The sequence below is a fragment of the Epinephelus lanceolatus genome, chromosome 20, assembly GCF_041903045.1.
Source record: "Epinephelus lanceolatus isolate andai-2023 chromosome 20, ASM4190304v1, whole genome shotgun sequence".
Lineage (NCBI taxonomy): Eukaryota > Metazoa > Chordata > Actinopteri > Perciformes > Serranidae > Epinephelus > Epinephelus lanceolatus.
Window position 1 is genome coordinate 30,757,590 of NC_135753.1, and position 17,564 is coordinate 30,775,153.

General features: G+C 39.2%; 1 protein-coding gene across 2 annotated transcripts; it reads left to right on the top strand.

Annotated features, from left to right (window-relative positions):
- Positions 1–84: 84 nt before the first annotated feature.
- LOC117264365 (copine-3-like) lies at positions 85–17,140 on the top strand. 2 transcript variants are annotated; one of them, XM_078162624.1, is made up of 17 exons: positions 85–177; positions 5,769–5,963; positions 6,160–6,339; positions 6,508–6,582; positions 6,718–6,789; positions 7,000–7,080; positions 7,203–7,292; positions 10,036–10,134; positions 10,332–10,418; positions 11,003–11,062; positions 11,251–11,384; positions 11,577–11,631; positions 11,790–11,841; positions 12,327–12,460; positions 12,674–12,910; positions 13,018–13,144; positions 15,734–17,140. In XM_078162624.1, exons 2-16 carry the CDS (start codon positions 5,805–5,807, stop codon positions 13,138–13,140), a joined length of 1,638 nt encoding a protein of 545 aa, XP_078018750.1. In that variant the 5' UTR covers positions 85–177; positions 5,769–5,804; the 3' UTR covers positions 13,141–13,144; positions 15,734–17,140. The 2 variants fall into 2 exon arrangements, with proteins under 2 accessions (XP_078018750.1, XP_033494147.1); XM_033638256.2 differs by lacking the exon at positions 13,018–13,144.
- Positions 17,141–17,564: the final 424 nt, after the last annotated feature.

Sequence of the window (17,564 nt, forward strand, 5' to 3'; positions counted from 1 at the left end):
ATGATGAGTGTTATGCTCTGCTCTGCTCTGCTCTGCTCTGACTGACGGGTGTCCCCCTAACTGGAATCGAGCGCACCAGGCACCGCCCACCGCAGCGCGAGCTCCCTCTCCACGGTTGTGTTACTGCTACATATCAAACGACACAGGACTCACAGCTAACGTCAGCCAGCTAACAAGGTACGAAGACTCCCTTGTACATTATGTTTTTTCACTGTCACCATAAATATATATCGTTAAACATGACGGTTTTATTTGCTAACGTTACTACTTACTTATGGGACTGAAATGTAACGTTAACGGTCAACGTTACGTTGCCTATGTTTTACTTAAAAGGCGTTAGCTCGTTCAAATTAACATAAGCTAACGTTAGAAAAACCCCGTAACACTCTTACGTTGTATATTTAACAGCAGTGTAACCGTTGCTGACGGCTGTTCTAACGTTAGCTAACGTTTAGACATTCGCGTTAGTAACGTTATGCCCCCACAGCTCGGTCCGTTAGATTTCCTTCCATCAAATTTACTTTACATAACTACGTAACATAAGTCAGATCTCTTGATAATGGACAGACCACACAATCAAAGTTAATGTTTTACTTTGATTTGACACGTAACGTTATCTATTGAAAGCCTCAGCTAACGCTAGCCCAGTCTTGGACGATCTCATCCACAGGATAGCCAGGAAAAACCCCACCGCTGTTTGGCACTGCGCGTAGCTTCATTTAAATCTTACATTTTATTGAAACTAAAGGGGCAGTAAGTGCATAATGTGTTGGCCGAATTTACCAAACAACCCGTACGAATCATCTAATCTCCTTGTGTTATACAAACAGTACTTTTATTATTTATCAAACAATGAATAGCATGATCTTTGAATGCAGTTTGGCGTGTTTGCTTGGTTCATAAGCATGCAGTTAACTGGGCGTGTCAGCTGCCAGACTCTGCACACTGAGATAGCTAAACTAGTCCAGACAGTCTGTTCTTCAGACCCGGGGAGAATAGCATAGTTATCTTTCAAGATTTTTGTGATCCGTGGGGACATCCAAATACAGGCCAGCCAGGACACATAAAGAGTGGGACAACATTTGCCAAAGTGGGCTCTTCATTCACACTCATGCCAAGGGGGGAGGGGCACAATCACATACCACTGTGCAAAATCAATCATGTTTCCACATGTGTGTCCTGGGCTGAAAAAAAGCCCTCAAATGAATGATTACGGAAAAGTCAAATCAAACATTGATTGAGGAAATGACCGCAAAGTGTTTATTCAAAAGAGCAAATCATAAGTGACCAAATAGGAAGGGATAGGCGATATGGCCCTAAAATAATATCACAATATTTCAGGGTATCTTTGCAATAATGATATTCTTGATGATATGACAAATAAGTCAAAAAATATTTTATTATTCATATAAGAAAAAAGAATTGCAACAAAATAAGTGATATAGTTTTACAGTTTCCCTCAAATATTCAGTAAAAACTAAACAAAAATTATCTCTCATTTCTTTAGTTTGTAAACAACAGTAACTCAGAGTGAGATTCAGATTCCGTTACAATATTAATAGTTCAACAAAATAAAATCTACCACAAATAACACATTTAAACAGCTCCCAAATACAAAAATGTCCCCTGGGATCTATATATATAAATCAACAAGTGATTTCCTTCTTTTAGTAAAATCCTAAATTATTGAGTTGTTGTTTTTTCCACCTGGACCTTTATGCTCTGCCATTTGTCCTCTAATCATCACGCTGTAACCTGTGACAGGCTGTTATGATACCACAACTATCACACAGTCACATGTTTGTTGTTTTTTGTCGAGCCATGAGGTCTACATTACCAAAGGTTTATGACAAAATCACTTGATGACACCGACTCCTGTGTGCACAACGTGAGAGGAGAGGGAGAGACGTTGTCTCTGACAGTAAATACCACACTACTTTCAGCCATGCTTGTTGTTGCCGTGGGTAACAGTATGACATCAGTGTCAGTAAGTGGAAATATCACCAGTATCACAATATGAATCAGGTGAATGAGATGATATGGCACACCCCTACAAATAGGCCTAATATTTTTTCTTCATTTATTCATTCAATCTTGAGGCTACTTTAATCAAATAATGCTCACATTGCATGCTGAAGTGAAACAGTGCAAAGAGTATAGACTGTTTAGGGACCCCAGTATGCACAAATATTTAAATACACATTTTAAATAGGGCAATGTTTCTTTTTTCTTGCCAAAATTTAGCGTAATTTTGGAGCGTTATTTGGCCCCCTTTCCGACAAGATAGCATAACATGGTTGGTACCAATGGATGCCTTAGATCGTGTCATTTGACATGATACCAGTGTCCCAGTGTCTTCACTGTAGCTTTAAAACTGAGCCTGATACGAGAGATTTTGTTTTGCTAAAAATTATTCTGCCTCACTTCTCACCATCAGCTCTGCCTGTCATACCTGCTGCTTCTTCACATTTCTTTTGCCAGACATTTGCCCATTGCCTCTCTTCTCCTTTCATTGTCTTGTTCTCTCTGTACCCTGACTTTTCCTTTTGTGGTCCCTGATTTTTGGTGAAACATTCAGACTGTGCTGGTCAGGCTGCAGTTCGCCTCACATGTTTACATTAACACTGCTTGTGATTTCTGCGCATCACGCAACTGACCCACTCTGTCAGATGGACTGAACCATTTCACAATACCTGCAGGGGGTGGGAGCATCAGATGGCATGCTGAAATGTGTTTTAGTGATTAGAATACATTTATTTATCATGTAGATACATATAACTTGCAGTGATTCAAGTCAGTGATTAAACTGTTGCGCTTAATCCAATTTAAAGGTCAACCATAGACCTTTTCATGGCCCCCCCTTGGCCTTTGGGACGGTGTCGTCTGTATCTTTTGACCCGAGCGGGCTGTCCAAATAACATATTTAAAGTATGCCATTGTATACTTAGTGGATCAAGGTAAATTTAGGGGTCAAAATCTGGGGCATTTGTGTCACAGCGTCACACAAAGAAGTGCATATCTCTGCCTCTGAACACTGTTCATTGTTTATTAAGAATCCCCGTGCTAACATGCTGTTTTAATATCCTTTATGTCTATACATTGGTTTCTAGGGTGTTCCTAGAAATCATATTATCACTGAATTTTCTGCACATACAAACTTGTCTTTGTAATATGTTTCCCCCCCATGAAAACCATGATGCATATTAGCACTCAGACTGAAACATTAAATGAGACCAAGTTTGAAACATGCCTCGACTGTAGGCCTACATATAATCTTATGCTACCATATTTGGGCAAACACCTGTACAGTTTGAACAGGCAAGGTAGCAATTAAGTCCTCGATAATGGCATTTACAGCACAAAGTTTGGCATCCTGGCTTACATTTTCAGTGCACAAGCTCCAACAAGAATTAATGAGCAGGGCTTTGGCCAGAATCAATGGGATTGAGGCATGAGTCTTGGATCCTACAGCCCCGGTGGTAGCAAGTTTCCCATCCATATCTGAACCTGATGATACACTCTGAAGCTGTGAAACATGGCAGGGTGGAGGGTAGATAGTCATTTTGCTGTATATATAAATATTTAAGTGTTTCTTATTGCATTGATTGATACTTGAAAAATCCCCCTGTGAAATGATTATTGATTATTGATCCCCATAGGGAAATTCATGCTAACCCATCCTGACTGTTGGGTAGGAGCAGTGTGGAGTGGTACTGTGCTAGGTGTACACAGACCCTCCAATATTAATAGAGTTGTACCGATACCGATACCAGTATCGGAAATGCCTCCGATACTGCCTAAAATGCGATATCGGGTATCGGCGAGTACAGCCTAAGACCAATCCGATACCACGTAATGCCTCACATCATTACGCATACGTACGCTACAGGCAAATGAAATTGAAACGGAGTGGAGTTTAAAAAACATTCTACTGTAGCATTTAAAATGTCTTTTTTACCAAATTGTGTAGCTGCACTTTAACCTGTGTCTTGATCTGTATCAACACTGGATAATAATAATAAAAAAAGTTTTATGGCATTCATTCTATTATTATGTATTCATTTCTCAATATTTTACAGTAGTTTTAGGAGTTGAGACATACAACAATTCATATCCCATCCATTTTTATTTTACGCGCTGGTATCGGAACGGTACTCGGTATCGGCAGATACCTAAGGTTCAGGGATCGGAATCGGTATCGGGAAAGAAAAAGTGGTATCGGTACATCTCTAAATATTAACACCATTTTACCCAGACTGTGTCACTGTAAAACGCTTACACTTTGCTTTTGACCTTTAAACAGAATGTTCCACTAAATCCATGATGGTATCCTTTTATATATGATGCAGGAGTGTATTTGGACCAGTAAAAACTATGACACACTACTCTTGCAATTTCTCCTGGGTTGGGCCCTATTTTGAGCTAGACTGCTTGGACTAAACTGACTAAATGAAACTGCAGCTATCAGTATAAGTTTGAAAAATTAAGTTTGCTCTTATTCACAGTGACATCGAGTGACAGACAAGTCAAAAGTGATTACACAACATAAAATACAAAATTAAAAACAGGGAAAAGCCTACAGAACACAAGATAAAAACAGAAAATCAGTGAAAACAGTTACACATTCATAAACAGTGGTTTGTGATCATGGTTTTAAACTTTGCATAGTTTGACTCCATGGATCAGGAGTGCTAAGGAAAAGGCAGACTTTAAAAGCCAGTCATTTGACCAAGTTTGATAGGGTTCAAAGTCATAGCTCAGTTACAACTTGGATGGCTATGGGTGTTAGTAGTGCTGGGCGGTATGACCAAAAATTTATATCACGTTTTTTTTTTCAAAAATATATCGGTTTCACGGTATATGACAGTATTTTTTTTTTTTCATGCACGACTGGGTGTTAACCACATTTTCTAATGATTTAGAGAGGAATTGCTGCAGTAAATTGGCTTAGAATGGCCTATTTTACTGTCATGAGGAGTGAATATTGTAGAAAAACATTAATGTCCACGCTAGTATTAATACAGGTTTGCATGGCCTCACAAAATGATGCTGTTTACAAAGAGGTGGCACTCATGATTCTAATGAAGTGAAGGAATCAGAATGCATGACAGCGGTACCATGTCTTTGGCTAAGTGGATAGTGATAGCGTTGGTAATCTCAATCCACCGTTTGCTTTTCTTGTCGTAGGCAGTCGCCCTAGCAAACGCGTCTTTAAGTGACATCTGACTCAACTTTTCTCTTGCAGTGCTAATGTTACCTGCAGACGTGGAGGATGGAGGACGCAGATCTTAGTTTCATGCATTCTTGATATTCCAAGACATGTTTGCGGCTGAGGTGGCGAAGCAAATTGCTCGTGTTGCCTCCTGCGGCTACAACTTTAGCTCTGCAACATTTGCAGAGAATTGTTGTTTGATCGATGTCAAGTTCTTCTGTGTCATGTTCTCATTCTGGAACTTCAGTTTCGGAACTTTCACTGTTTTTATCCATCTTCACCGGTCAACACGCCATTGTGCCCTCACATACTTGTTTAGTGCAACTGCAAAACAGTTCCCTGTCAAACAATGTCCTGCGGCGCTACGTTCTGCCGCGCAGCGTTCCCAGCATTGTGTATGCTACATAGTCCCCGGTATTGGGGTATATGAAAAATTCATATCATAAGAAAAATAAACACCGGTATTCGATACGAACCGGTATACCGCCCAGCACTAGGTGTTAGAATGTTTAATGCTCCCTTCCATTTTTCTAAGATCTGTGTTTGTGTTCTTCAGTTTGTGTGTGAGTAGGTGTGTGTCCTCCCGGCTGTGATGGCAGCAGTAGGAGCCCCGGGGCCAGCGGTCAGTGACTGTATGACCAAGGTGGCACTGAGCATCTCCTGTGATAATCTGCTCGACATGGATACCTTCTCAAAGTCTGACCCTCTGTGTGTGCTTCACATGAACAGCTCAGGGCCTCACTGGTGTGAGGTAAGTAGGTCAAAAGGCCATAATTATTTTCACTTTTCAGAATTTGAAGTATTTCCAGTACTGGGAGACATTATGATAACTTAACTATATTTGCTGCCATTTGGAAATGGAAGTGCCAGGCTGCTTTGAGTCACAAGTGTGTCTGACAGAGACTATGTACAAAAAAAGTCCTTGACTGTGAAACATGTATCTGTAGATTGGCCGGACGGAGAAAATCAAAAACTGCCTTAATCCCAAGTTCTCCAAGACTTTTGTCATCGATTACTACTTTGAGATGGTGCAGAAGCTGAGGTTTGAAGTGTACGACATTGACAGTGATAACCACAGTCTGCAAGATGCGGACTTCCTTGGAGAACTGGAGTGTACCTTGGGACAGGTTAGCCCCCTTTGCTTACTACAAAAATCATCACAAATTCCTACTTATTATGCTTCTCTCTCTTCATTGGGGTTAAACACATATTAGTGCTTTTCTTTCTCCAGGAATTATCATTTGAAGTGGTATTTGGGCTGTGGCATTTTCAGTGAAAAGTGTTTTTGTGTCCAGATTGTGTCCTCAAGGAAACTAACAAGACCACTTGTCATGAAGGACAAGAGACCAGCAGGGAAAGGAACCATCACTGTGAGTTACTATAGTTTAGATTGGCAATGACATTTGGAGCATTTAAGGATATTTGATTTTAAGTGTCCATGTGTTTCTTGGTGTATTTGCACTTTTGTGTCATTTTTCAACACAGTGCTGTTTCATGTTTTATAGATATGTGCTGAAGAAAGAACAGACAACAGGGTGGTGGAATTTGAAGCTGCCGGTAGAAAACTGGATAAAAAGGTATCCTGGGTATCTGAATTTTGTTTAGGAATTTACAAATAATAAAATATTGTAGATGATCCTACTGGAGTTAAAAAAAAATCTGAATGGCTACTGTGGTTTTTGCTACTGGAGATAAGTTTTTATGATTAGAAAAACATTCTGAAATTTTGTATTTTCTAATTACTAAGTAGTTCATTTGATCACCTGCACATTCTCACTTATTTCCAGGATTTCTGGGGCAAGTCTGACCCTTTCCTGGAATTCCACAAGCAGACAGAAACTGGATGGCAGCTCGCTCACAGGACAGAGGTGCAGATATACTCATTGAGTACCATGCTATCCAGTCTATGGGTTCTTGGGCAGAGCATGGGCAAATAAAGTCATAACTACAAGGTGTATACAAGTTGTTTTTAATCTGTGCTGTTATACAGGTGGTGAAAAACACCCTAAACCCAGTGTGGAGACCGTTCCGCATCCCGATGCAGTCGCTATGTGGAGGTGACGTGGAGAAACCTATAAAGGTACACACACACTTACACCTGGACTGTAACGCATTGTGACTGATGACAGGACAGCCTTTTTCTTCTGTCTTCTTTCACACTGCATGTCCTCCTTGAAGGGTTGCTATTAGGAGGAAGTTAAATAATCCCTCCCGTCTCATTCTGGCTTTAGTTGTGTATGCTGATATAAAATGTTGCCTGGAACTTTTCTCCAAATGTAAAAGTTTATAACCTACTGACTGTTATTAGCTTCTCACTGAGTGTTGGATTAGCTTCATTGAATGGCCTGTGAGATTTGGCAAAATGTTTTTCATGAACATCGACATTGATCATTGAAGCATTTTACGTTTGTCATGTAAGATCAAGGAAACGCCGGATCAAGGCCACAGTGGGAACCCTGCCTGTGTTTTAATGCTTGCATCTTGTTGAATATATCTAAGGGTGTGATTATCTTAGTGCACATAAGGAAATGCATTTTAGTATTAGTTTATGTATGTTGTTTTTTGTTTCCACCCTCTAACCCGTAAAAGCACACTTGTCAGGAAGAGATGCTTTCCACTCTACAGTGCAAGTGAGTGTGCTGTTTCCAATGTGAGTACTCTTCACGTGAAGGATGCAGTGTCTGTGACAGGACAGGCCAAAGTCCTTGACGCATCTAAATCTATCTTAAAGGACTGTGTAAAAAAAAAAGAGGAGTTTGGCTCGTTGGTCAACTTACCTGTTAAATGATGAGAGCGTCATCACCACAATCATCCTGTGTCCCTGGTTAACCATTAACTTTCTTTGAACTTCTCCATTGCGCTTATTAAGTAACACAATGGAGCACAAGCATTAATTCAAAATGGAGTGTGTGTCAAGCTAAATTCAGGATATCCAGCGCAGTCGATACAATACAAAGAAAATATACTGTGAACTTACTAATTTCCTTTTTAACACAGGATATGAAGCCTTTGTGTGATAGTAGACTGTGATCTCATGTGTTGTTGATCACAAAAAAATCTGGCTTCATCAGGTATTGAATATTAAATATACTTTATTGTTAGAGCATATGAAATATATACATTTTTAGGCCACATGATGAAAAGTAACACATTTTTCTGTCGGCACTAGTGGCGTTCAGTCATTCAGTATATGGATTGGGGGTCGATCAATATGTTTTTTTCAGAGCTGATGCTGATAATTAGTAATCAAGGGGACAGATAACAGATATTTGGAACCCATATAAATAAGCAGTTCAGAAGAAAACTTTGTTTTGACTCCTTTAAGCATGTGTTCCATTAAGAGCCCTACACATGCTGCGTTTTTTGTGCCCTTATTTTGAAAGCTGGCACGGAAGAGGCACCAAAGTAGCGGCCAGCGTCCAATCTCACGTTTTCCAGGTGGCTAAAGACGTGGCATGTGCACAGACCCTTAAATGCTACAGAAGAGAACTCTTTGGACATTACCTGTAAAACATTTAAAGTTATCTAAAAACAAAATATGAGCCAATGCCCATCCTGTGCTGAAACGTTTTCTGCATGTACTGCAGACTGCCTTTCATAGTGTTGGTTGAGTGTTAGATTCCCACACTGCACTTTTATACCTTGCATCCATTCAGAGAGAGGGGAGGGAAGTTCTGACACAATACAAAAACTTCCTTTGATCATAAAGCACAGTGTTACTCTACAGTTCTCCGGTTCATCAGTAAAGTGCATGAACTACACTGCAGACTCGATTCTCTACAGTGACAAACAGGGTGACAACTGTATCAAATGAGCAGGGCCAACAGAGTTGAATGCATATGGGAAGGTCTCAGTCATATACATCTGGTGTATGAAATGTCTGTACTTTCTGTCACTGCCCTGTATCTTTACAAAATGGATCATCTGGTCACATCTCTTGCCGCATCCAGGTGCAGTCTCACTCCCTCTTCCTTTCCTTGTAACTCTCGTAGTAACAACTGTTACTAACAGCAGAATGTTACCAGTGGAAACACTGGTCTGTTTTAAAACAACAGTGTAGAAGAATATGATGTTTATTATAACATCAGTAATATCTGCTGCCGTATGTTAAAATCACAGTTCTGCTCGCTCCAGTCTGCATCTGCATTCACCTTTGCCCGTCACACTATCTGTCAGTGTTGATAGGTGTGACGTGTAACCAAGCATCAGAGCCAAAGCAATCGTATAAATGCTGAGTATTGCGTCTGTGCCAAGACTTGGTCGACCCCTAATATTGATTTTTTTTTAAATTACCTGGCAAATATTGATTATGTATCAACAAGTAAGTCAACCAACGGGCCAATTTCCTAGAAAGTAGATGCTTTCCATTAAGATGGATCCCTTTTTTTAATTATTCATAAGCTTTCTTAGTTATTCATCCTGTAGACTGACTGTAGCGTCACACAGTTTGTCTAATACGTACTGGTTGCTCCATGCTGTGTCTAGATCTGTTTGTCTTTGCCTGTTTTCTCAACACTGAAGGAACTCAGAAGCTGCAGTGTGCAGATTCTGAGCAGGTACTCTGTGTGTCTTGCACTAAAGGAGGTAGTGGGACCTTTACCCTTCTGTCTGACTATTAGGAGGCTTGTGTGTGTTTTTCTGTTTGATATCTTAATATCAGGGTGTTGCCCTACATTTGATCTTCACTCCCAAAGCATGCTTTTGTCTCATCTGCTTTGATTTTCACACACTGATGATAGTTTATCAGTTGGATATAAAAATACATTTTCTAAAGAGAATTGACTGGATTTGTGGTGTTTCTCCAAACTGTCTGTGTATTCCAGGTAGATTGCTATGACTACAACAGCAGTGGATCTCATGACTTTATTGGATCCTTTGAGACTTCACTCTGTGCAATTCAGCAGGCATCGCAAACATATGCGGTGAGCTCTATTTGCCTTATCTTTTTGCATGGGTATGTCCCAGATTTGACATTTTCCGTAAGCATAGACAAAACAGTGTATCTCTCCTACTTGTTTTTTCATTAAAAGCATTTTGTGATGCTTGACTGGCATTTTTAAAGTGTAAAAATGTACATATTGTTCCTGACACGTGTGTGGTGTATTTGTGCTTCTCTCAGGCCGAGTTTGAATGCATCAACAGTAAGAAGAAACAGAAGAAGAAAGGATACAAAAACTCTGGGGTTATCGTAATAAAGAAATGCAAGGTACTGTGGTTTCTTTTTTTGTATGAACTTATTATTTTCTTTGATTAGTATTTTAGTACTCTGCAAATTAGGAAGATATGCAAATAGACACAACACGAGCACCTGAAGAAACATCTTTATCAATTTGACAACACATGCACAGCATTTAGAAAAAGTACTGCATGGAGCTCTCAGCAGAAACTGTTTCCAGAGGACACTAAAAAGTGATGCACACACCACTGGGACTCACTGCCATGAGCTTTGTCATATGAAGTTATTGAGGGAGGCAATCCAGCAGCGATGTTGGTTAATGAGCACACTTCCCTCCTAAACATTCAGACATTGTGTGTGTGTGAAAAAATGAATGTGACTTTCAGGGTAAAAAAGCGCTCTAAGTAGTCGGAAGACAAGAAAGGCACAATACCATTCACCGTATGCAGATGTATACAATAGTTTGTATCTTGCTATGTATTGTAACATTGAAATAATACAAGTAAATGTGCAAACAACACCACAGTGCAGCACCTCAGCATATATGTGGTTACATTATTTCTTTTAAACAGTTCAATGACTTTCTTCTTTCTTTCACCAATATTTATTTTTAGACAGTGAAGGAGTATAGTTTCCTGGATTACATAATGGGCGGCTGTCAGCTTAACTTCACTGTGAGTACTACACATTTTTTAATCCTTTTATGCATCTTTGAAGAAACAAAAAAAAAAAAAACCACTTATCTTTTTTTAGTTACAGTGTTTGTTTGAGGATTTAATGTTTTCAAGAAACATTTTTTATCTTGTTATCAAGCATTATCTTATTTTTTTGTTTTCTTTTATTACCCATCCCTCTTTGCCAGATTGCTATTGATTTCACAGGCTCCAACGGGGATCCCAGAACCCCTCAGTCCCTCCATTACATCAGCCCTCAGGGCTATAATGAGTACCTGGCTGCTATCTGGGCAGTGGGAAATGTCATCCAGGACTATGACAGGTACAGAGATATTGGTTTTATGTAGTAATAGTGTGGTATTATGTTGGTTAACAAAGTAGAGGAATAGTACACCATGAACCATCTAAGCATAGTTGTGTGTTTTTGGAGCTTTTTCTGTCCAACTGTGGTCTCATCCCTTCTGTATGTCAACTTACTTGAACAATAACATCTCTTTTGTTTCACTTTCTGTAGTGACAAGATGTTCCCTGCTTTTGGATTTGGAGCCAAGATCCCTCCTACATGGCATGTGAGTGTTTGTGTTAATTAAAACATGCTTGGATATTTGTAAAGGCCTCTCTCCATGTGATCATTACATTCTCTAGCACAAAAAAAGCTTGTCTTGGATCGATGTGACTCAAGTCTACTTGATGTGGGATCCTGATTGATAGTTGTTTGTGTTTGCAGGTCAGCCATGAGTTTCCCATTAACTTCAACCCATCAGATCCGTTTTGTGCAGGTAAAAATATACACAGTTGTGTGTTCAGTGTGACAGACTGTGACACTTGGCATTTGGCTGTTCACAGATGTAGTTTGGCACAGTATAACATGAGATTGGCATCATTTGATCCTCCACTGAAGTTTTGGCATGGGGTGTTCAAAGCAGATATGTAACTTGTGCAACGAGTTGTGGAAACATGTTTGATCAGTTGATTAGTCAGTCACCAAAGTATTTATAGACAACAGTTTTGATAATCAATAGGTGTCTGAGTCATTTAGCAAGCAAAAATGGATTTGCAGCATGTCTCTGTTTTGTTGTAGATAGAATTAACAGTGTATCGATCACTGAAAAAGTTGTACAGAAAATATCAATCATTTCTCTAACATAAATTGATCATCATGTTGCAGTGTGCTGTCCATTTTCAGTGGTGCTGAATTAAGTGGAAATATGTGTGAAATAATCCTGTAAGACTTAGTTCTGTTTACCTGTGTGTCTATTTTTAGGTGTAGAGGGTGTGGTCCATGCCTACCAGCAGTGTCTGCAGCAAGTGAAGCTTTACGGTCCCACAAACTTTTCCCCAATCATCAACCATGTAGCCCATTTTGGCCGACAAGCCATGCAGCAGGAAACTGCCTCTGTGAGTTACTGGAAGTCTTAAATCAGTCAGAACGCTGTAATTGTTGCTGTTGTGTGCAAAAGTTTGTTATTGTAGTTTTGATTTGGAAATAGCCACTAAACAGGGACAACATCATTTTAGTTCTTCTTCTCCACACAGTATCAATCAGTGAAGGTGAAAGCGCTTCCACTTCATTTTGTTTCTGCTGTTCCCCCTTATTTCAATGTTTCACAGCAATACTTTGTTCTGCTGATCATCACTGACGGAGTGATCACAGACATGGATCAGACACGTAGTGCCATCGTCAACGCCTCTCGCCTGCCCATGTCGATCATCATTGTTGGAGTAGGGGGAGCAGACTTCGATGCCATGGAGTTCCTGGACGGAGACGATGGAATTTTACGCTCTGCCACAGGCGAGGCTGCCATGCGGGACATTGTGCAGTTTGTGCCTTTCAGGCAGTTCCGTGATGTAAGTTGTATCATAAAGCAAAGTCTTTGTTGGCATGCACCACCTAAGCTTCTTAAGTCTTTAAAAATCCTTAAATAATGCACAAATGTCTGAACATCTAATTTCAGGCAGGCATTCCAGCCCTTGCCCAAAGCGTACTGGCAGAGTTGCCTGACCAAGTGGCCTCCTTCTTCAATTTATTTGACCTGAAGCCCCCCAACGAACCCCCCAGCGAACCCAGTCCTTCCTAGAAATGTAGGAGTACCCCCAGTACCCAACAAATCTCATTCCCCTCTTTCCTCCCCACCTTTGATTCAATGCTGTATGATTTGATTTTGACCAGAGGCATAATTACACAACCTAGTTAGCTTAACTAACCACCCTGTTTTCCAGGGTTTTTATATCCTGTCCACTTCACAGTATGCCTCACGTTATGTCATCATGCACTGAAAGTCTGTGGACATACTCTGTTGAAATCTCTAACTCATGAATGCTCTCACAGGGGGGTTAATGCAAGACTATTTCTTGACAGTGAGCAGAAACTTCCTGGAGTCTCTGCTGGTTGCCTGGCAACCGCTCAGAGCCAAGAAAAAGTCTAATGCTCCATATAACTGCAATGTTATATGCAAATGTTTTTACACACCGGTTTTTGTACAGATTAAAGAAACCAGATACAGGGTTCCTTCACAGTGTGGAATAGTAGAAATGTTAGTTAACTGAATTTCCAGGTCTGGATAAGTCATAGAATTAAAACAATAATTAGATATTGCGGCCGGTGCATACACCAAAAAAACTTCATAGCTTCCGGATTTACTTTCGCAGTATACAGCCCACTGAATATCCTGACTGCAAGTTCTTGCTCGTCTCATGGATGTATATTGTAATGATGTCATAGATTATTAAATTGCTCTTCTCAGCTCAAGGAAAGATTTACAAAAAAGTTAAAAAAAAATCATAATAGAGAGAGTCATAATTTACCTTATTTGCAGTTCGAGGTTTCCTGTCAACAGTTGTACAGACATGTCTTTTACAGTGGTGGCTAATGAGAAATGCTTTTTGGGCAGCAGGGATTTTTTAGCCGCAAGTGGCTACTGGGGAAAATTGGAAGCATGGCTGAGCAGGTTTCCTGGGGGCTGGGATAAGTATGGAAAAAAAATATTTGTGTTTCCAGACTTTTACCCCTATTCTGTTTTCTAAAATATTAAATTTAGAGTTTCTAAAAATAAACTGATCATACAAGCAGAGTTTTTTTTAGCACAATTAAAATGTTGACCACTGTGTGAGTTGGTGCCAAACCGACCTTGACTTGATGACATTTATGAGCGATACACTGATGTAGTTATCAGTACATTTGATCAGTAGTTATCAAGTAAACTGACTAAGGAAACATTTATGGCTGCACACATCATCGTTTCCATTGATACCGTGAGTAAAAGAGGGGCACAGACGCTGTGAAAATTAATTTTTTTTTTTACTATTTTCAACTCAGTTTTGGCTCTTATTTATAAAAAGAGGCTTAAAAAGCAAACCCGACATGAAAAATCGACCTTGAAGTCTGGTAATTTGGGTCTGAAAAAGTATAAAGTTTTGATATGGAAAATATGTAGGAAACCAGCTGATAAACATATGATACAGTTTCCAGTCTTTGTGTTAAAGTCAACCAACAGGCTACTGGCTGTAGCCGTATGTTTACTGTATAGTTATGACAGCAGTATGGGTTCAACTCTGCTAGAAAGTAATAAAATATTTCCTCATGTTTAAAGATCAAAATACATACCAATACCATTTATATGTTTTGGGAAATATGTTTACACTACACTTCTTTAATCTGTACAGTAACTAGTGTAGACACTGAACTCATTAGCACAACACTAGCATAACCTGTTACTACAGGAACATTTGTAGAGAGCATTCCTGGGCTAGTTTTTAGTAAATCATATTCTAACCATAGGAACATAAACAGTTGCTATGAACTGGCGACCTGTTGCAACTGTCAGTGTTGAAACATCACTCTGTTTGCACATGAATGTGCATCGTAAATCTGTATACTAGGGATGAAATGGTTACTGCTTTCATGATAAACCGCGACACAATTCCCAACGGTTAGAATCCCCATAATAAATTTTGATTATCATTAAAACTCTGTTTGATTACCATGCTTTGAAAAACTGATGCTATGCTAAGCATCAACCAGAGTTTGCAACAGTCTCCCACACACAGGTGCAGCATGCAGTTCATGTTTTTTTTGCTGTTGCCAGGTTTGTAAAGAGGGTGTGTAGCAAGCAAACTCAGTGATGCTACCGGTCCCTTGTCCTCATATGCAGTGACGCAGACACTCGGGCCTGTATCTCATAGACAGGCACATTTTTTTTGGTTTTCATATATTAACATATTAGATATTATCATTTTAATTTTCCTGCAAATGAAAAGTGCATAGTGCTGCTAATTTTATTTGTGGTTTTCACTGTAAAATTTGGTGAAATTATTTCAGTTTTAGTGTCAATACTTTTGGGACATTCTCATCACATATTAATAATGCTGTGACAATACTAATAACTGGGATAATTTTGGTCACTATGAGTGTATTATGACATTTTTATACCATTTCATCTCTACTGTATACTCCAGAGGTTCTCCCTGTTTCAACACTGTGCTATACATACTTCTAATCATACTAATAATAACTAAATATTCATCATGTAATACTCAGATGCCTGTTGCTCATCTCCGCAGCCCCCTGCTTCTTTTATTTGATTGCTCCATTTAGTGTCCCTGCTATCTCCTCCAAATTCATGTACAAGTGTTTGTCACTCTCACCTTGTGACTCTGTCTCTGCTCCTCTAGTGTCCTCAAGAAGCGCTTGCTCAGAGCGTCTTGGCAGAAATCCCGGGTCAGGTGATGGGTTTCTTCAACACCATGAAACTGAGGCCACCCCACAGCGACACACCTCTACCTGACCTCTCAGCATCCGCACCCCCGAGTGAAATGTCTTGAGGATGGCATGCAGCATCCACTCTGTCAGCCATGGTTTGATTTGTAAATACTATGTACTAATATTTTAAAGCCATACTCATTGTCATTGTCACGCATTTTCTAACATTTTTTCAATGTGCACTTAATGTAGATATTTAATTTGACTCTTGCATACAACTTTATGTGACTCAAGTCAGTTAATCAGTTCAGTTTTTATTTGTCACGTGATCATATAAGGTCCAATTCCAGTGAAATGTAAACCCGCCAGTTCCTTCAAGACACGATTGTTAAGAATTTAAGAGTTTAGGGCATTACTTGAAACCAGTATAAGTTACGCCAAGGTCTAGGTATATGTGGAACAATTGAGGCAACTAACAGCAGTCATCTCATGAGTCTGTCAGATGTATGTATGAAAGGGCTGGCGTACTTAATGTGTCCTACATGTTCCTGCTAATACTTCCTCAAGCATCTCCATATTACAGTAACCACTTGCTGGTTTATACACTCTCATATTTCCCTGGGAAATGAAGCATGCATTTCCTTTGAAATCAGGGCCTCGGACAATACAGTGACTATCAAATGCAATTCAGTGATGTTTACATAGTGGATCCATACACAATGGATTAATCGTTTGCCTAAACCAATGCCTTTTGTAGATTTTACACAACAAAGAGGATTACAGTGTGTCCTTGGTGCTGTTTTGTACTTTAATCAGTTTCCTTTTCTTTTTTTAAATCAAGTTTCATATTTGATTTGACATATAAGCGTTAAAGAAGGAGAAGCTATTATCGGTGAGCTTCATTTCTTTAAAATGCATGTTTGTACACTAGAAGTTCACTCTGTCTTAAGAGGAGAAAGTAAAACTTCTCACTTTACTGACTGTTATGAAAATGGCCTTGTACATTTTACTGAGTGTATATTTGTTGTTTGGATAAGTTGTTTGCACCGATCACTGAGACATTGTCTTATGTATTGTAGTTATCTTTGTCTTGGACTTTGATTTTATCAATATTTTATGTAAACATGACAGCAATGTAAAAGAGAAATTATATTGTACCTACTTAACAGCCGGCTTCTACTTCAATATTTCTATGTGAAATTATACGATAATTTGAAAGATTTTTGTTGTTGTTTTGTTTTGCTCGTGCCTTCATCTCATGACATTTAAAAATACTACATGTATTTTAACAAAGTAGTGATTTATATTCACAACCAAATTGATTTAACTCTGGACTTCAGACTTGCAACTAAATAAACACCTACTCTATCTGTTTTTAATATTTGTGAAACCTTGGTTACTCCTTTCAGTATGATACATGTGGTGCGTCCCTTACATGTAGCAGTCCTTCAGGAGTCTCCTGGCTGCCTTGGTGCTGGTTGGAAATGCTTGTTGAAGTCAAGAAGAGTATTTAAAAATAATGGTTAACTGTCATTTAGTAATCAGAAATGGCCATAAAATTGTCATGTGTCAAGTACAATCAAGGGTATGAATGAACATGCTAACGCTAACAGGATGTGTATTATTAATGTAAACTTTGCTGTCAAACAAGATAAAGCCCTGCAACATATTGCCAGAAACAGTTTATAAAGACAAGCTTAACAATCATAAACAAAATCCACAACCAGATAAACATGAAGGCCATTTAGATTAAGGAAAAATAAAGGATAAGTATAAAAAAATAAGGAGATAAATTAACAAATA